The sequence below is a fragment of the Bufo gargarizans genome, chromosome 2 (assembly GCF_014858855.1).
Source record: "Bufo gargarizans isolate SCDJY-AF-19 chromosome 2, ASM1485885v1, whole genome shotgun sequence".
NCBI lineage: Eukaryota > Metazoa > Chordata > Amphibia > Anura > Bufonidae > Bufo > Bufo gargarizans.
In genome coordinates, this window is record NC_058081.1 from 397,070,224 (window position 1) to 397,091,027 (window position 20,804).

At 42.7% G+C, this 20,804-nt stretch overlaps 1 protein-coding gene across 1 annotated transcript; it reads left to right on the forward strand.

Moving 5' to 3' along the window:
- The first annotated feature begins 14,096 nt into the window (after positions 1-14,096).
- LOC122926400 (cytochrome b-c1 complex subunit 8) lies at positions 14,097-20,405 on the forward strand. Its single transcript, XM_044277773.1, has 3 exons — positions 14,097-14,210; positions 17,920-18,083; positions 20,180-20,405. Exons 2-3 carry the CDS (start codon positions 17,930-17,932, stop codon positions 20,272-20,274), a joined length of 249 nt encoding a protein of 82 aa, XP_044133708.1. The 5' UTR covers positions 14,097-14,210; positions 17,920-17,929; the 3' UTR covers positions 20,275-20,405.
- Positions 20,406-20,804: the final 399 nt, after the last annotated feature.

Here is a 20,804-nt window from a genome sequence, read left to right on the forward strand (position 1 = left end):
ATCGGATACTTGGTTGTGCAGGGAAGGCACGGCTCTCTTGGAGAAGTAGTGGCGGCTGGGAACAACATACTGTGGGACAGCAAGCGACATGAGCTGTTTGAAGCTGTCTGTGTCCACAAGCCTGAATGACAGCATTTCATAGGCCAGTAGTTTAGAAATGCTGGCATTCAGGGCCAGGGATCGAGGGTGGCTAGGTGGGAATTTACGCTTTCTCTCAAATGTTTGTGAGATGGAGAGCTGAACGCTGCCATGTGACATGTGTAACCCTGTGAAGTTACACAGGCTGCATTATCTGAAATGCCCAGTAGATGGCAGATGGACTCAGTATGCTGTTAATAAAACATTGAGCATTGGTCACATGATTGTGACATCATCGCAGGTCCTGGAAGATTTCTAGAAGTTACTACATGCTCAGCCAGAGAAAGGACATGTGTCTAGTTGTGAGAGACTGCAGCACAGAGATAGAACCTTGCTGAGAGAACTTGCTTCACCCAAGATCACACCTGCTGAGAGAGGGACCTGCTGGCAAAGACAAGCACTGAGTCCAGACGTCTGGTGAATCCAGTGAGAGGAGACTGCTGCTGACTGACCTGGCTAATCGTGTGGTGAGGGTAAGCCAAACCTCTCCCTGTATCACCACAGGGCACCTGTCTCCTCACTCACAGTAAAGGCTCTGAAGTCCAGTGACGGACATTACACAGCTCAGGCTGCTTCAGTGACCCTGCAGAGCAGGACTTATAAGGGCCCCAACTCTCCTATGTGCGCCAACGGCCACTAGGGCGAAGATAAGGGGGTGGGATGCAGGTGTGCTTGTGGGTGGGTGAGGAAAATCCACATTGCATTGTTATCTGTGTTACTCTATTGTATTTTCCTATGTATGTTGGTTAATTTTCTGCTTACTATATAAAGTTAATTCCAGTTAGGCTGTGTCAGTCTCATTGCACCAAGTATGTTCCCAGTGGGACCCCACATCCCTACCCCGGATGCTCCACTGGGTGGAGGCACTGCCGCAGACATGTACCCCAGCTCCCAGATAGCGGAGGCTCAGGATCCGCCTGTCAGGCATAGTGAGTTAACTAGGTTTAGGGACCCCAAAGACACTAGGGGGCGCCCTCAAAACCCCGTTACACATGGTTAAGATGCTTGGTGACGGAGGTGGTGGTGTTGGTGGTACATCCCCTTTTTGCTGGGCGGCAGGTGCCAACATTCCTCCAGAGGCGAAGGAAGAGGCCGAGGCGGCAGCAGCAGAAGAGGTAGCAGGGGGAGCCTGAGTGAGTTCCTTGTTTTTAAGGTGTTTACTCCACTGCAGTTCATGCTTTGCATGCAGGTGCCTGGTTATGCAGGTTGTGCTAAGGTTCAGAACGTTAATGCCTCGCTTCAGGCTCTGAAGTGTCCGCCAAAGTCTATTATTTAGGCGCTGGGTGACAGGTATACGTTTACGGACAGAATTACAGGGAGTGCAGAATTATTAGGCAAGTTGTATTTTTGAGGATTCATTTTATTATTGAACAACAACCATGTTCTCAATGAACCCAAAAAACTCATTAATATCAAAGCTGAATATTTTTGGAAGTAGTTTTTAGTTTGTTTTTAGTTTTAGCTATTTTAGGGGGATATCTGTGTGTGCAGGTGACTATTACTGTGCATAATTATTAGGCAACTTAACAAAAAACAAATATATACCCATTTCAATTATTTATTTTTACCAGTGAAACCAATATAACATCTCAACATTCACAAATATACATTTCTGACATTCAAAAACAAAACAAAAACAAATCAGTGACCAATATAGCCACCTTTCTTTGCAAGGACACTCAAAAGCCTGCCATCCATGGATCAGCAACCACAGCCTCCCAGACACTGTTCAGAGAGGTGTACTGTTTTCCCTCCTTGTAAATCTCACATTTGATGATGGACCACAGGTTCTCAATGGGGTTCAGATCAGGTGAACAAGGAGACCATGTCATTAGATTTTCTTCTTTTATACCCTTTCTTGCCAGCCACGCTGTGGAGTACTTGGACGCGTGTGATGGAGCATTGTCCTGCATGAAAATCATGTTTTTCTTGAAGGATGCAGACTTCTTCCTGTACCACTGCTTGAAGAAGGTGTCTTCTAGAAACTGGCAGTAGGACTGGGAGTTGAGCTTGACTCCATCCTCAACCCGAAAAGGCCCCACAAGCTCATCTTTGATGATACCAGCCCAAACCAGTACTCCACCTCCACCTTGCTGGCGTCTGAGTCGGACTGGAGCTCTCTGCCCTTTACCAATCCAGCCACGGGCCCATCCATCTGGCCCATCAAGACTCACTCTCATTTCATCAGTCCATAAAACCTTAGAAAAATCAGTCTTGGGATATTTCTTGGCCCAGTCTTGACGTTTCAGCTTGTGTGTCTTGTTCAGTGGTGGTCGTCTTTCAGCCTTTCTTACCTTGGCCATGTCTCTGAGTGTTGCACACCTTGTGCTTTTGGGCACTGCAGTGATGTTGCAGCTCTGAAATATGGCCAAACTGGTGGCAAGTGGCATCTTGGCAGCTGCACGCTTGACTTTTCTCAGTTCATGGGCAGTTATTTTGCACCTTGGTTTTTCCACACGCTTCTTGCGACCCTGTTGACTATTTTGAATGAAACGCTTGATTGTTCGATGATCACGCTTCAGAAGCTTTGCAATTTTAAGAGTGCTGCATCCCTCTGCAAGATATCTCACTATTTTTGACTTTTCTGAGCCTGTCAAGTCCTTCTTTTGACCCATTTTGCCAAAGGAAAGGACGTTGCCTAATAATTATGCACACCTGATATAGGGTGTTGATGTCATTAGACCACACCCCTTCTCATTACAGAGATGCACATTACCTAATATGCTTAATTGGTAGTAGGCTTTCGAGCCTACACAGCTTGGAGTAAGACAACATGCATAAAGAGGATGATGTGGTCAAAATACTCATTTGCCTAATAATTCTGCACTCCCTGTAGACTTGGAAATGCACGGTAGCGTGTGAAGTTATTGAGGAGGACCCTATCCGCACCTTCAATCTAATAGACCCTTTTATGGATAGATTTAAAGTTGGCCTGATACAGCAGAAACCACTGATTTAGGGAATTGCTAAGTTGAGAATTGTATTTCAACATAGAACAAAAACTGTGCTTTGACGGACACTAAATAACTTGACCAGCCACAGCAATAACCACAGATTTAGCTAAATATAAATTGTAGGCCTAGTATTTAGTCGCTGGATGACAGGTATACGTTTACGGAAAATAGATTTGTTCAGGAGCAGCACGGCATGCGGCTTGTGTAGAGCAATAGTGGAGGTCATGCAGTAGCTGGGCAAGAGATCACAGATCCAACGTAATCCATAGGCATGTGAAAAAAGTAGAGGGCCACAGCAGCATATCCACCAATTCTTCTTTATTCAATCGATCACCTCACAACAGGGCATAAAAACAGCAGCAACGTTTCGGCTAAGAATAGCCTTTATCAAGCATATGCTTGATAAAGGCTAATCTTAGCCGAAACGTTGCTGCTGTTTTTATGCCCTGTTGTGAGGTGATCGATTGAATAAAGAAGAATTGGTGGATATGCTGCTGTGGCCCTCTACTTTTTTCACAGGTATACGTTTACGGACAAAATTAGACTTGGAAATGCACGGTAGCGTGTGAAGTTATTGAGGATGAACCTATCCGCACCTTCAATCTAATATACCCTTTTACGGATAGATTTAAAGTTGGCCTGATACAGCAGAAACCACAGATTTAGGGAATTGCTAAGTTGGGAATTGTATTTCAACCCAGAACAAAAACTGTGCTTTGACGGACACTAAATAACTTGACCAGCCACAGCAATAACCACAGATTTAGCTGAATATAAATTGTAGGCCTAGTATTTAGGCGCTGAATGACAGGTATATGTTTACGGACAGAATTAGACTTGGAAATGCACGGTAGCGTGTGAAGTTATTGAGGAGGACCCTATCAGCACCTTCAATCTAATATACCCTTTTATGGATCGATCTAAACCACAAGACACAAAATGGCCGCCTATCACCCCAGAAAAAAGTGACTGAAAAACGCTCTGGGCAGCCTAAAAACAGTGAGCAATTGAATAGCAGAAGTTGAATGATTCACAGCTGTAGATCGATCACTTCATTAAGTGTTTTTGCTGAGTAAATCCCTGCCTAGTGCCTAATCTCGCCCTAACAGCAGCAGCTGCATCCTCTCCCTACACTGATCAGAGCAGAGTGACGTGCGGCGCTACGTGACTCCAGTTTAAATAGAGGCTGGGTCACATGCTGCACTGGCCAATCACAGCCATGCCAATAATAGGCATGGCTGTGATGGCCTCTTGGGGCAAGTAGTATGACGCTTGTTGATTGGCTGCTTTGCAGCCTTTCAAAAAGCACCAAGAAAGGGCAGAACACCGAACCCGAACCCGGACTTTTACGAAAATGTTCGGGTTCGGGTCCGTGTCACGGACACCCCAAAATTCGGTACTAACCCGAACTATACAGTTCGGGTTCGCTCATCCCTACTTATGACTGTTTGCAGATGATTTCACAGGAGACAGCGGGGTTTGACCATGTTGTAGATCATATTCACTGCCTGGAAAGGGTAATAAAACCAAATAATAACACCTTTATTAATGAATCTTCTAAAATACTGGAAAGGAAAGGGCACTTGCCCAAAATGTTCAGGCACAACTGTAACAGAACTATGCCGCAGGTCTGGACTATTAATATGACCGAACGCAGTTGGAATATGCTGGGTGGGTTTCTATTGTCCCATTGTTCTATTGTGTGTTTAAATGGTGATGTCTGTCCTGTTGTCTCCACATGTGTATTGGCGATTTCCCTTTGTCCTGAGAGATAATTGGATTACTTCTCGGTTGTCTCTACGGCAGAGAGGAGGAAACCATGATGCATTGTGGGGATGTATTGTATCTGTCCTGTGTCGCAGTCTCCCTTCTGGGCCCCTAGGTGCGTGAACGATTGGTTGCTGTGTATGTGTTGTAATATACTGATTGGTTGTATTTCAAAACCCTGTGGGCAGTACTATGTTTTCTTGTTTGTGAATAAAAGAGGCTGTACGTAAAGTACAGTGAGTTCTGCTTGACCCTTTAAACGGAGCCTCGTCTCGTTCTTGGAAAGGGAAATCTATGGGATTGTTACGCCGCTCTTTTTACCGCTGAACCTGACTCTACCTCTGGAACTCGTGGATGGGATTATACCAGCCGTATTTGTACCCAGCAGCTTGCTAGGAAAGAGGACATCCCCAACGGCTGATACCCTCTCATTCAAAGGGTAGCCGTTACAACAACCTTAAAAAATCCCTGGGATTGGGGTGAGGTGGGGTAGATGACACCCCAACCTCTAATCTCACACCTACCCTGGAGATCACCAGACTACAGATGACCCGAGTTTATTAGCAAATATAGCACCCCTATGATGGTCTATCACTGTAAGCTGGGGAGGCAAACATCATAACAGTCCCTTCAGACCAAAGAAATCTGCCCCACACATGAGTGAGCCTGTCAGGGGGGATTGTTACTAATGTATCTTATTGGAGTCACTGGCAGTGATCATTTAGATACAAATGTACAGTGTTCGATAGATCAAGGTCAGTGAATAATATCAATGCTGATCAAAATCAGTCTTCAAAAAGAAGCTACTTTTTCACTAAATAGATATTAAATTTCCTTAATGCTTGCCCTATATACTGTGATTGTTTATGGACTGCTCGATAATCCATTATCTGTATAAACAACATGAGTCAGGTGGTTAAGGAACCCGAGAAACACACGCCTCGCCCCTTGTATCTGTTTCAATACTTGCACATAGACTACATTCAACTTCCCAAGGTGGGCGTGTCTGAGTATGTATTGGTGTATGTTGATTTGTTTTCAGGATGGCCAGAATCATATCCGGTGGCTAAGGCCACAGCGAAGACTATTATCGCTGAAGTTGTATGCAGTTATGGGGTACCTGAGACCATTAAAAGTGACAAAGGTACTCACTTCACAGGTAAAGTGATGCAGGAGATAATAAAGGTTTTGGGTGTAGAACCGGCCTTACATGCTTTGTACCATTCGCAAGGCAGCGGAAAGGTAGAAAACCTGAACAGGGCATTAAAGTTAAAGATTCAAAAAGCCATGGCAAAGCCTGGTATGTCACAGAGTGCTTGCCGTTAGCCCTCTTTCGGTAAGGTATACTCCTAACCGTAAGACAGGCCTTAGCACCTATGAGGTCCTCTTTCGGACAGCCACTAGGACATGATTGCATTTCCCACAGCAGCTCCAGATGCAACATGGTTGCCTGGCAGATTATGTGATCAGTTTGCACAAGCATTTGACTAAGATATATTCTCGAGGTTTTGCTTCACTTCCAGATCCTGACAAATTACCAGGAATCCACCCACTTGTGTCTGGAGATTGGGTGGTGCTAAAGAGACACGTTAGAAAAGTCCTTGAGCCCAGGTTTGATAGTCCATTCCAAGTGTTGTTGACCAGAAGCACATCAGTGAAGCTCCAAGGAAAGCCTAATTGGATCCACGTCAGTCATTGCAAGAAAGTATTGAGTCTGGAGACTGTAAAGGATGGTGTTTCTTGCCCCCCCCCCCCTTCCTCCCCTTGTGTGGCTGCTGATCCTGACTCAAAGAATATGGAATTCTAAATGAGATAGTAAAAATAGGTTTGTAGGCCGTAAAGAAGTTGTTTAAAACAAAGCTGTTACAGTCCAACACTTCCAAACCATTGGGTATAAAAATGTTCAGTATTAACAGTTTTTATGTTCACAATACACATAGATAGCACCACATATAGTACTTGACTTAGTAAGTGAAGGATACTCATATATAGGTGTAATCAGTTATTTCTTGTAGTGTTGTTTAATTAGATGACATCCTTTTATAGGATTAGGTCACCACTTGGAGGTCACTTCATCTCGATTCATAAAAAGTTGTTGTGATTAATGCAAATGTTCAGGACTCCAAGGTCTTGGGGAATAGGGTGAAGATGTTAGGCTAAGTCCTGCATTTGATATGACGTCAAGTGAAGTACCCAACTTTGGGTGTCCTGCCCATCTGCTAAAATCACAAAAAGAAGGGATTTGAACTGTGGTATACCTTAGCTTTAAAGGGGTTGTCCAAGGCCTATAATGCCCCTCCCACCATATGCCCTGGCCTCTCATACAGATTGTACTTACCTCGCTCCCCGCGTCGCTTCTGATGCAGGCATGACCGCCGTTGCATCTTCCTGTCATGTGGATGAAAACATCCTTGTCGGGGGGGAAGGACAGCCACAGCCAATAGCAGGCCGTGATGGAAACAAGCCTCCCTTGAGTCACCTGCGATGCTAGGGAGCCTTTTTATATACCCTTTATATCATTTTGTGCTTTGATATCACTTTGATATCATTTTGATATGAATTTTATATACGCCCATGCTTTTTTCATATCACTTTATTTTATACGGCTTAATATAAATTTTATATCAAATGATAAGCTTTTCATATCACTTTATAAGTCCTTATCAGATGATAAGCTTTAATTAACACTTTTTATCCCATATATAACATTTTGATACGATTTTGTGCATTGATATCAAAATGATATAATTTTGATATGCCTTTTATATACCTTTTATATCATTTTGTGCTTTGATATCACTTTTATATATGCCATGCTTTTTTCATATCACTTTATAAGTCCTTATCAAATGATAAGCTTTTTATAATCACATGAGTTTCAGTGTGGTATCCTTGCAACAGCTGAGGCAAACACTACGCAGTATCTATCCATATTTTATAGCAGCTCTTTTCAAGAAACAAAATGAATGTGATTGTCTTTATCAACACCACCTATTGCATATGCTAATGGATGTCAGAAAGCATTACAGGCCGTGTTCTATTTCTTTGACCGCGGTCTGGAAACACCGGGAGGTGTCAATATGATAGATAGAGAGATACAGTACAGACCAAAAGTTTGGACACACCTTCTCATTCAAAGAGTTTTCTTTATTTTCATGACTATGAAAATTGTAGATTCACACTGAAGGCATCAAAACTATGAATTAACACATGTGGAATTATATACATAACAAAAAAGTGTGAAACAACTGAAAATATGTCATATTCTAGGTTCTTCAAAGTAGCCACCTTTTGCTTTGCTACTGCTTTGCACACTCTTGGCATTCTCTTGATGAGCTTCAAGAGGTAGTCACCTGAAATGGTCTTCCAACAGTCTTGAAAGAGTTCCCAGAGATGCTTAGCACTTGTTGGCCCTTTTGCCTTCACTCTGCGGTCCAGCTCACCCCAAACCATCTCGATTGGGTTCAGGTCTGGTGACTGTGGAGGCCAGGTCATCTGGCGCAGCACCCCATCACTCTCCTTCATGGTCAAATAGCCCTTACACAGCCTGGAGCTGTGTTTGGGGTCATTGTCCTGTTGAAAAATAAATGATGGTCCAACTAAACGCAAATCGGATGGAATAGCATGCCGCTGCAAGATGCTGTGGTAGCCATGCTGGTTCAGTATGCCTTCAATTTTGAATAAATCCCCAACAGTGTCACCAGCAAAGCACCCCCACACCATCACATATCCTCCTCCATGCTTCAAGGTGGGAACCAGGCATGTAGAGTCCATCCTTTCACCTTTTCTGCATCGCACAAAGACACAGTGGTTGGAACCAAAGATCTCAAATTTGGACTAATCAGACCAAAGCACAGATTTCCACTGGTCTAATGTCCATTCCTTGTGTTCTTTAGCCCAAACAAGTCTCTTCTGCTTGTTTCCTGTCCTTAGCAGTGGTTTCCTAGCAGATATTCTACCATGAAGACCTGATTCACACAGTCTCCTCTTAACAGTTGTTCTAGAGATGTGTCTGCTGCTAGATGTGGCATGACCTGGTCTCTAATCTGAGCTGCTGTTAACCTGCGATTTCTGAGGCTGGTGACTCGGATGAACTTATCCTCTGCAGCAGAGGTGACTCTTGGTGTTCCTTTCCTGGGGCGGTCCGCATGTGAGCCAGTTTCTTTGTAGCGCTTGATGGTTTTTGTGACTGCACTTGGGGACACTTTCAAAGTTTTCCCAATTTTTCGGACTGACTGACCTTCATTTCTTAAAGTAATGATGGCCACTCGTTTTTCTTTACTTAGCTGCTTTTTTCTTGCCATAATACAAATTCAAACAGTCTACTCAGTAGGACTATCAGCTGTGTATCCACCTGACTTCTCCACAACGCAACTGATGGTCCCAACCCCATTAATAAGGCAAGAAATCCCACTTATTAAACCTGACAGGGCACACCTGTGAAGTGAAACCCATTTTAGGTGACTACCTCTTGAAGCTCATCAAGAGAATGCCAAGAGTGTGCAAAGCAGTAATCAAAGCAAAAGGTGGCTACTTTGAAGAACCTAGAATATGACATATTTTCAGTTGTTTCACACTTTTTTGTTATGTATATAATTCCACATGTGTTAATTCATAGTTTTGATGCCTTCAGTGTGAATCTACAATTTTCATAGTCATGAAAATAAAGAAAACTCTTTGAATGAGAAGGTGTGTCCAAACTTTTGGTCTGTACTGTAGATAGATAAAGATAGATAGATGTATGGCCCCGTGAGTTTCAGGTAACAGCTGTCATCCTGTGCTATGAACATAACCCACTTCAAGTTTCAATCTAATGTACGAGTGTGGTCCTGTGGAAAAATGTATTGAGGTGTTTTAATTAGTGACAAGAGGTGTCAATATGATAGATAGATAGATAGATAGATAGATAGATAGATAGAGTGGGTAGATAGATAGAGTAGATAGATAGAGTGGATAGATAGATAGATAAAATGGATAGATAGATAGATAGATAGATAAAGTGGATAGATAGATAGATAAATGCATGACACGATCCGGCGTAATAATCGCAGAGAAATTAGTCAAATGTTGCGTGTTATATTGCATCAATGAAGAATTTAAAAAAGGCATGTTAAAAATAGTAAAAAGAAGGGTAATATGGAGCTAGGCTTACCTTGAAATAAGTTTTCTTGCAGAGCCTCAATGTCAAAGCATTATGCCCTGTGGTGATCTGTCCCACATGTATAGATACAGATCCTGTTTGGGTTTTCTTACCATTAGCATATGCAATAAGTGTTGTTGATACAGACAATCACATTCATTTTGTTTCCTGAAAAGAGCTGCTATAAAATATGGATAGATACTGCCTCAGCTGTTGCAACGATACCACACTGAAACTCATGTGTGGGGAGGTCCTGTAGGAAATGCGAGTTTAGCTATAACACCTGCTCTGGACATAGCTGTTACCTGAAACTCATGTGTGAGGTCTTGTAGGAAATGAAAAGTTTGATGTTAGAATGTATGGCCCCGTGAGTTTCAGGTAACAGCTGTTGTCCTGTGCTATGATCATAACCCACTTCAATCTAATGTACGCGTGTGGTCCTGTGGGAAAATGTATTGAGGTGTTTTAATTAGTGACAAGAGGTGTCAATATGAAGAGGTGTCATCATGCTTCCTGTAGGATGTACAGTGCATGAGAAATGGTTGTATAGCTGACAGGACGTACTCATGACAGCTGCATTTCCTGAGTTAAAATGAACTAACAAGTAGTATAGCAGGAATGTGGCATTTTAGGTTTTTAATTAAAGTTCAGTGTGTTGACTCAGTTGTCCATTGTGGTGGGGGGTTAAACCAAAAAGGCTTTTCCAGACATGTCATTGTCTATAAGGCATTGATTATAAAAAGCTTATCATGACTTATAAAGTGATATGAAAAAAGCATGGTCATATATCAAAATGATATCAAAGGGATATCAAAGCACAAAATGATATAAAAGGTATACAAAAGGCATATCAAAATGATATTATTTTGATATCAATGCACAAAATCATATCAAAATGTTATAAATGGGATAAAAAGTATTAATAAAAGCTTATCATTTGATAAGGACTTATAAAGTTATATGAAAAGCTTATAATTTGATATAAAATTTATATAATATCAAAGTGGGCGGCATTTAGCCGTGGTTTGGGACGGGCAAGGGGAGAGAAATGGGCGGATCTGGGCGGGGTTAGGGTGTTTTTGGGCGGGGTTATGGTGTGACAAATGGGCAGGGCACCTGTCACTTTGAGTTTGACGAGACATGGGTCCCTATACTACTTCTGAGGTCTAACTAATAGTTCTGCTTGCTCAACTTGGTTTGCAGTTTGCAGTATGCAATTGCTTATGATCTGGTATGAGCTGTTTTCAGTTTGTATGCAATTTGTATGGAATCTGGTTTGTATGCTTGCAATTTCTATTTGGTGGAACTGTAAGTAAACACATATATAATATAACTGGTTTAATATACAGTTCTAGTTCACTATATTAACAGTAGGAACATCATTTAACTGATTTAAATACCTATTTTGGCCTCTTGTTCCCATAAAACTCAGCTCTCGGTGGAGTGAATGTCTCTTCAGTTCCTATCTTTGGTGAATAATGATTCTAGCAGCAGGAGCTGGGGGAATTCCCAGACAGGCTGTGTGCGAGATTGGCTGTGATTGGTGAAAACTCTTGCTGTGTGAGAAGCTGGCTGTGATTGATCTAGACTTCTGCCCAGCAACAACAGATTAACAATATACTTTCTGTTGTTTCTGCTGTGTCACTGAGCTTACCTTACATTACAAAATGAATCTTAAAGGCATATTATCTTTTTCTGCTTCTATGAACACAAAATATAACAGTTATATGACATCCAAAACATGATGTCACAGTAAATAACTCTGCTTTTGTCTTTAACACATAAACATAGGAACTGCATTAAAGGGAACCTTTTATTGTACTTTTATTGTGTAAAATAAACTATTTGATACATATGTAAATTAACCTGAGATGAGTCCTGTCCCTGAATCATCTCATGTACAGGACTCATCTCAGGTTAATTTGCATATGTATCAAATTGTTTTTTTTTTATACAATAAAAGCACACAGAGCTATGGGGAGTGGGTATTGCGGATGTGCTAGTGGCCATCTAGCAACCTATTATGTCCTCAGCTCTATACACAAAATACCGGTGACAGGTTCCCTTTAAGGTTATTAGCAGGTTTAGCTGTATACACATATAAGGCTATACTAGCAACCTAGGACAGGTCTTAGATGGCCTGCTACAAGACAATACTTTTAAGTCATTTTCTATGCCATAAACAGGCTTAGGCTACTTTCACATTAGCAGTTTTTTTTTGCGGATCCGTCATGGATCTGCAAAAACGCTTCTGTTACAATAATACAACCGCATGCATCTATCATTAACGGAACTGGTTGTATTATGTATTCTATAGCCATGACATATCCGTCATGCACACCATTGAAAGTCAATGGAGGACGGATCCGTTTTCTATTGTGTCAGAGAAAACGGATCCGTCCCCCATTGACTTACATTGTGAGAGCCCATGACGGATCTCAGAAAAGGTAAACCAAAACTCTAGTTTTAAAGTAGCCTCAGAAAATAATGAATGAGACAAGCAGGCCCTCACCAATAATGTTTTTGAGGGTCACCAGCAGGCCCTGAACCATAATATTTTAGAGGGTCAGCTCAGCAGCAGGCCCTCAACCATAATGTTTTAGATGGTCAGCTCAGCAGCAGGCCCTCGCCCACCACATTTTTTAGATGGTCAGCTCGGCAGCATGCCCTCGCCCACCAAATTTTTTAGATGGTCAGCTCGGCAGCAGGCCCTCACCCACCCAATTTTTTAGATGGTCAGCTCAGTAGCAGGCCCTCGTCCACAATTTTTTTTTAGATGATCAGCTCGGCAACAGGCCCTCACCCACAAAAATGTTTAGATGGTCATCTCGGCAGCAAGCACTTGCCCACAAATTTTTTTAGATGGTCGGCTCGGCAGCAGGCCCTTGCCCACAATTTTTTTAGATGGTCAGCTCAGCAGCAGGCCTTCACTCCTAATGTTTTAGAGGGTCACCAGCCGGCCATCAATCATAATTTTTCAAGGGTGTGTATGATGCCCTCCTTTATGTGTAATAAGGAGGTGTCGGTTCCTTGTAATTTTTGGCAGCCCTTTCCCTTAGTGCATAGGCTTTATGAGTGTAGGAGCCCCACTACTTGAACAATTGTACCACAATGTGAATGAGGCCCTCCTTTATGTAATATACAGGTTGTATCGGAGTGCCTCTGCCTTGTCATTTTTGGCAGCACTTGCACTTTATATACAAGTAAATATACAGAAAAGAATGTTTCCTAACAATTTTTCCTCTAAAATCGATTTTATCTTCGGTTTGGTGCGTATTACTGTCAGTCTGTAAAAGTGGCAAACTACTCGGACAACATTATTCCCAAAAGCGACCTGGGAGTCCAAGATGCATCCAGACATCCTCCCCATGCAGTTCCCAAACCATTTTTTGTGGTGTTTCCATCAATTTCTGACCTTTTTCTATGAACCAGACACCCTCCCCTCTTCAGAGCAGGGGGTACCTAGTTTAATGCTTGGGTTCTCCCATTGACTTCCATTGTCAGTAGAGCACCCGAGCATCCCAAGGTGTTCTACTCGAGCACCTGAGCACTTTGGAGCTTGACCAACACTAGTATAGATAGATGCAAATGATCCGCTTAGTGCAACAAGGGCATCATTGTTGCTCTCATTGCACCAAAGTTCCACTCCTTTCAGCACCCAGTCCCTCCTTGTAATGTAATCTCAGCTGGCTGGCCCTGTGTTCTCGCTCATGCCCTATAGTTTTGCATACAAACGCATGCGCAGTACAGAGCTGATTCTCACCTTTGCCTAAATCAGTTGTACTGTGCATGTCGGATGACATGATGCCGAGGTCTGTCTCCAGGTGGAGATCGATTTTGGTCAATATGTCTAACCGATATGTCATAGAAAACCCTGAACAAATGGTAAACTTTTCTACTGTAGTAATTTTCCCATTGTATGTAGTCTTCTTTACGTTTTCTATCACACCCTGTGGAACAGTGTACTAAACTTCAAGGAATTATGTGAAATTAAATCTTTAGTTCTCATCACTGGAATACAATGTACAATGTACAATCTGTGGTGGCCTCAAGAAACATTTGCATCTAGACATTCCCGCACACTGCCAGCAGATGGCGCTCAAGTTCCGCTGTCGAATCACGTGATACTCTCCTCTTTAGCCCGGAAGCGGAAATAAGTGCCGGAAGTTACTGAGTGACCTGAGCTTGGCATTGAAACGCAGAGTGACAAGGTGAGGGCAGAAATGTGGCGCAGACTGTGTAATGTGTTCTCGGCGTTGCTTGTTTACCCTGGTGGTGCTAGTCCGTGCGTCTTCCGGGCGCCCTCCTGTCAGTGCCTGCTGTGGACGGTCAAGGGGTTAAATTAGAGGGACACGTCCAGAGCGATCGCCGTGTTCCCAGGGACTCTTCCATACAATGGAGGAGTCCAGCGCACTCTGATGTCCTGGAAGGAAACCTTCCTGTCCTGTTGCTTCCATTGCTGCTCCATAAAATATAGTGAAAAAATCAATTCATGGCTCATATATTTGCCTTATATGAACCCCAGACCTGGGAGCACTTGATCAATGTGTCCAAATGGTTGCTCTAATGGCAGGTACAGTAGTTGGTCTGCTTCTGGGAAAGCTGGGTGACAATTTTTAAAGGAGTTTTCCGGGCCACAGAGATTGATGCCCTATACTTAGTATATGTTATCAAAACCGGATTGTTGGGAATCTGACTGCCATCACACACACACCTGGTGTTTGAACAAGTTGCAGCACTTTGGAACAGCTCTGTGCATTGGGTGGTGATGTAGATAAGTGGTACGAGTTTTCACGTGGATTTCAGTAGAAAAAAATATCTAGAGTAATGAAAATAATTTTTATAACTATTATACTTTTCTTTTACTGACACGTCTGGAGGACGTCTGTCTACACTTTCTGTGGGTGAGCAGCAGCTCATCCATTTGACAGTGAAGCACCAGCATCGATCAGGAGTGTATTACAGTCTGCCCTGCATAGAATGTAGCCCCTCATACACAGCCTCAGTGATTCCACTAGTGATGGTATGTAAACCCCCTCTTCTCCCCTGTCTGGAGGGACAGAGAGCTATGTAGTTCTATGAACCTAGAAGTAGGGATGAATGAAAAGGCTGCTTCCCTGTGACTGTGCCGACACTGATAGGAGCAGGGAAGCTATTGAGCATTAGTCCTCCACTGAACACAGGCAAATGTGGACCAGGAGAAACGGCAGGGGGCGCTGCCAGAAAATGTAATGTACATAATAACAGTTTATAAGGCTGAAAAACTGTCCATCCAGTTCAGCCTGGGGGAGTTTTATCATACTGGTGTAAAGTAGAACTGGCTTAGTTGCCTATAGCAACCAATCAGATTCCACCTTTTATTTTTCAAAGGTTCAAAGGAACTGTGAAAAGTAAAAGGTGGAATCGGATTGGTTGCTATAGGCAACTAAACCATTTCTACTTCACACCAGTATGATAAATCTCCCCAAATATTTGTAATATGTTTATCTTACAACAATACTTAAAAGGGTTTTCCAAGACTTTAATACTGATGACTTATCCTCAGGATAGGTCATCAGTATCTGATTGGTGGGGGTGTGACACCCGGGACTCCCACCAATTAATTGTTTGAGAAGGTACCGGTGCTCCTGTGAGCTTACTGAGGACAGTGCCATACATTGTATATCGAATATGCTTGATATCGTGCTCAGCCCTGTTCGCTTCAATAGGACTGAGCTGCTCGTAGGCCATGTGACCGATGAAAATCTCATCACTAGTCTAGGAAAAGCAGATATTGGGCCGGTACCTTCTCAAACAGCTGATTGTCAGTGTTGTACCCCTAACGATCAGATACTGATGACCTATCCAGAGGATAGCTCATCAATAGTAAAAAGCGGAACACCCCTTTCATTTGAAATGCCCCCTTCATAGCATAGGATTTTTTTTATTTTTTTTGTGAGATAGTCTTTAAAGGGTGACTGAGTTTTCATACATCATTTTGATATGTCTTATCAAAGGCTTTGATCAGTGGGGTGTGAGTGCTGAAGCCCCCACCATCACTAGAATGATGAGACACTCTCTCTCCTTGCTGCAGGAGATGGACTCAATAGGTGGTCTGTGGGCCTGTCTCCATTCTGTCCCCAGCAGTTAGGAGAGAGGGATATGTGAATGCTTCTCTCTCCTCATTCTAGAGATCATGGGGGTCTCGGCACTCAGACCCCAACCTATGAAAACCTTTGATATGTTTCTACGACATATCAAAAGTTTTATGAAAATTCATCCACCTACTTACCGGTAACTTCTTCTTGACCTTTGCCGTACATGTACAGTGCACCAATCAAGCAGGCATAAGAGCAGTGCTTGCCCAATTAGTGGTAGGGGCCCGATTGCTGTATCCACTGGTATCACAGAAAAATCTGATGCCGATGCAGCTCCCTTTCTGACCCCATCGAAGGCAGTGAAAAACAAGACTTACAAGACCATCGCCAGAATAATAAAACAAAAAATACGGCTTTCAGAAAATAGAGACACAAAAACTAGATTTTTTTTTTTCTTTAGAAAAATGCTTTTATTGTGTAAAACTGAACAAAAATAAGACCTATAAGGCTCCATTCACACGTCCGCATTTTGCGGACCCATTCATTCCTATGGGGCAGCACGATGTGCTACCCGGACACGGAATTGCGGATCCGCACTTCCATTCCCCCAAAAAATAGAACATGTCCTATTCTTGTCCGCAATTGCGGCAGAGAACAGGCATATTCTATTAGTGCCGGCAGTGTGCGGTCCACAAAATGCGGAACGCACATTGCAGTTTTGCGGACATGTGAATGGAGCCTTAGTTATCGTTGTATCCCTAATGACTGGCTCTGTAAAAAAAATCCCATTAGGTGAAGGCCATAAAAAATAAATAAAAAAACTATGCCAGAACAGCCATTTTTTTGGGGTCACCTCACCTCTTTAAAATAATATCAAACGATCAAGTCACATGCACCCCAAAATGGTACCAATGAAAATGTCGCTGCATCCTGCAAAAAAAATTCAGACCTCACAGAAAAAAACTAAAACATGGCTCTCGAAAACTTACTGGCGTCATTTGTGGGAAGGGAACGGTCATCGGAGGGATTCGTCAAAATGGGCTCAGAGTGGGATAAAAATAAAATAAGAAGTCGTCTTTCTTAATCTCCTGACACTTACCGGGTCGCTCCCTGCTAGTTATGCTTTCTGGTACGCACATGATGTGCTGGAGATACCTGCCCAGCAATGACTGGCTGCAGTGGTGACATTCCCCAGCCAGTGATTGGCTTTGCAGGCGTTTGCTGCATTTGAGACAAGACCATGAAGTAGAGATCAAATTGGTAAGTGTCCCTCCTTAGCTCGAACAACCACTTTTCCTCAGGGGTATGTGGGTAGCTCACTCGGTTAACAGACTTTATTTAGGTCCTTCATTTGTAAGAATTCTGCTTCAGTATTGTTACATAGATTTCTAGAGACTCTAACCTTGGGGTATATCGAAATGTCAAATAAGTGTGGGTCCCGCCTCTGGTACCTGCACCTATCTCTAGAGCGGGGCTTCCTAAGTGAAGGAGAGTGTTCCATGCTCTCTGTTAACTTAATGGAAGTTCCAAAAAGAGGCGAGTAAGTACACCCATAGAAGTGAATGGAGGGTGGCTGCACGTGCACATTTGTTCATTTTGGTGGCCCTGTTCTACAGATAGGTGCAAGTCTCTAGTTTAGGACCTTCACCTATCTGACAATAGTGGCATATCCTAGCAATATATGCCACCAGTGTGTGAGATGGACCAACCCCATTAAGTACAAATTACATTGTAAATCAGCTCCTACAGCTATGGATGGACATACACATTGCTCACAGCAAAATAACTATGATGCATTGGCTTGCTATGTGTTTAAATGGCTATTCCCTCTTTTTTTTTTTAGCAAGTAAACCATGGGGCTACACTTTGGAGACCTCGCCAAGGTTCGGCATGTTATCACCTTCACGTTGTCTCCGTTTGAACAGAGAGCTTTTGCCAACGCTTTCTCCAAAGGGATTCCCAATATTTGGAGGAGGTTCTCGTCCAACTTTCTTACCGTAATGCCACGTAAGTTCTATTCTTATTCATTACTTGTATGGCAGCAGTGTATTCTGTGGAGCTGTACACAGAATGTGTCCTCATACCTGGTTCTGGCATCCTTGAATGCATGTACTCGGGCTGATGTGTGGGAGACCAGCGTGATACTCATAGGAAGCACAGAAAGTGCAACACTAACCAAGGTGCCCTTAATAGCATTTACACTTTTCTTTGTGAGGGAAAATCCTAACCACTCAGTTGGTATGGTCTTAGTTTTATCTAGTTAGTAAATGTAGAAACCACCAAAAGCTGCATACCAGAGTTGCATTTTTATAAGGGTGCTGGAACAGTTAACAGAGCCCCACGTTGTTTTTATTGGGCTTCTGCGCTGTGGTGGCTCTGAATTCTGTGGAGCGGTTAGAGTCAACATGCCCATTTTTGAATGGGGCTTATCTGCAGGCCATAGCAGTGCAGACGCCAGATCATGACAGATCAGATTTTTGTTGTGGTTTCTACAGCAGCTTATGTCCGGCCTGTAAACTTGCACTAAATATTTGTTGTGTATTTTTTTTTCGATATGGAATATAAAAAGACTACTCAGTCAAAACCCACCCAGGGATACTTCTCAAGACTGATGTACCTATACTTCTGAAATCACAGATTGTGGTGCACATATGGCATGTGTCTGCAGAACGTATGCACACTAGCATTGTAGATCTAAGGGAACTGCCAGGGAACATCAGTGGTCAGACTTTCCAGTGAGAGGTTTCCAGATCTTTCTCCTACTCCTTGCAGCCTCTTTATGAAGTGACCAGACTGTATTGTTGGGTCTGGCATACAGTTCTTACACTGTTAATTATTATTATGTTTTCTCTTTGACCTTAATATTTTCTTTCAAAACTCATGAGTTTACTCATGGGCTTTGGAAGCAAACAGACGTTTCATAAACCTGTGGTGACCCCTCTAGTTCTGCCAGGTCACTTCCAGATGAGTGAGATTTAGTGCCCATTACCACAGACCTGATGATTACTTGTAAGTGAAATGCCATTAGCTGTAAGGGGTGCCATACATGCATACAGAGTATTATGTTGTGTGTGTGTGGGGAGCTCCTGACTCTCCTTGACAGATTATGTCAGGTGAGACAAGCATTGGGTAGATTACATTTTAGTGCCCTATCCTTATGTTCTCCGAGGAGATAAGCCACTGCCATACCACGTCTGTATGTGTATCGTTGAGTTGAGAGAGAGCGCTATTGGCCAAACATGCCTTCTGCCAGAGGCTATTGAAGGTGTACTGGCACTTTTAGGGTGCATTATAATGTGTAGCATGGCATCGGTAGTGTACTGTATAGCTGTGCATGTTTTACCCAGAATCTGCATTGGTAGTTCCATTGTGGTTTAGGTTATACAGCTTCAACACTTGAAAACGCATTCTTCACCTCCTCTAGAAGAAGCAATGCAGTTTGCTGTTCATTTCTAATTCCGGATGAAATTGCTCATCATAGAGCACCCATCTTTACGGGTAAGGCTACTTTTACACTTGCGTTGTTGGATTCCTTCAGGCAGTTCCATCGGATTCGGCAATCTGTATGCAAACAGATACCATTTGTAGACAGATGCGGATCTGTCTCACAAATGCATTGCAATACCGGATCCATCCAAAAACCGTACAGTGACTGAACTGAAGACCTCCTGATGCATCCTGAACGGAATGCTCTCCATTCGGAATGCATGGGGATATGCCTGATCAGTTCTTTTCCGGTATAGAGCCCCTAGGACGGAATTCAGTGGCCGAAAAGAAAAATGCTAGTGTGAAAGTACCCTAAGGATGCTGCCACACAGAGTTTGTTGCTGAAATTTTCTGCGACTGAAAATCGGCTCCATTCACTTGAATGGGACTTGCTTAAATCCATGTACTTTCCATATTCAACAATCTGATGAATGGAACGAATTTTCAGCCGCAGAAAGCTTCTACAACAAAATCTGCCGTGTGAAGGCAGATTGGGGGAACCGGCATTTAATGCCTCTGTTCTCTTGCATTGTCAGTCAGGTCTTGTTGCATTTGTTAAAAGAATAGAAAAAATCCTAGACGGGACTAACTCATCTGTCACTTTTTTTCTTTTGCAGCCTTTGCTTTGGCATATTTGATCTACAACTGGGGTACCCATGAACACCAGAGACTAAAGAGGAAGGATGCATCCCTGTATGAGAATGACCAGTAAAGCAGTCAGGTGGAGAGCATTACACCCATCCTCTGACACTCTAAGACTCTGTCAATGCTGCATAGTGTGAGAAGGATTATTTATTGCAGCCTGAAATCTGACTCTTCACAAAATAAAATTCTTATTGTTCATTGTTGTGTTTAGATTTTGTTTAGTGATTCGTCTGTCATGGTTTCATCTGTTCTGTGGTCTGGTATTTTTCACCATCAGGATGCTGGTTGTTACATCACATTGCACACTATTTGCAACAACTAGAATGGTTTCTCCAGTGAGAGTAGTGAAATTGTTCTAAATATCAGTTATGTGCATAGAGTGAGGCCTGAAAATGTTGTGTAAATTATAGCTGAAATCTACTCCTGTCTATACTGGGCAGAAATTTTAGTTTATGGTGCACGAACAACCCAAGACATGCCAAATATATTAAGAAATGTGCTCAATTAAATTTGGTGAGTTTTATGTCCGTGTACTATAGGTGAGGGTATCTGAAACAGTGTTAGAAAATTTGCCTAAAATTTTTTGACGTTGAAGTG

Bases quoted from the DNA above. Each gene is read 5' to 3' on its own strand.
- LOC122926400 (XM_044277773.1), top strand. From the start codon at position 17,930: ATGGGGCTACACTTTGGAGACCTCGCCAAGGTTCGGCATGTTATCACC. The intron at 18,084-20,179 runs GTAAGTTCTATT...TTTCTTTTGCAG, and splicing joins CTTTCTTACCGTAATGCCAC to CCTTTGCTTTGGCATATTTG.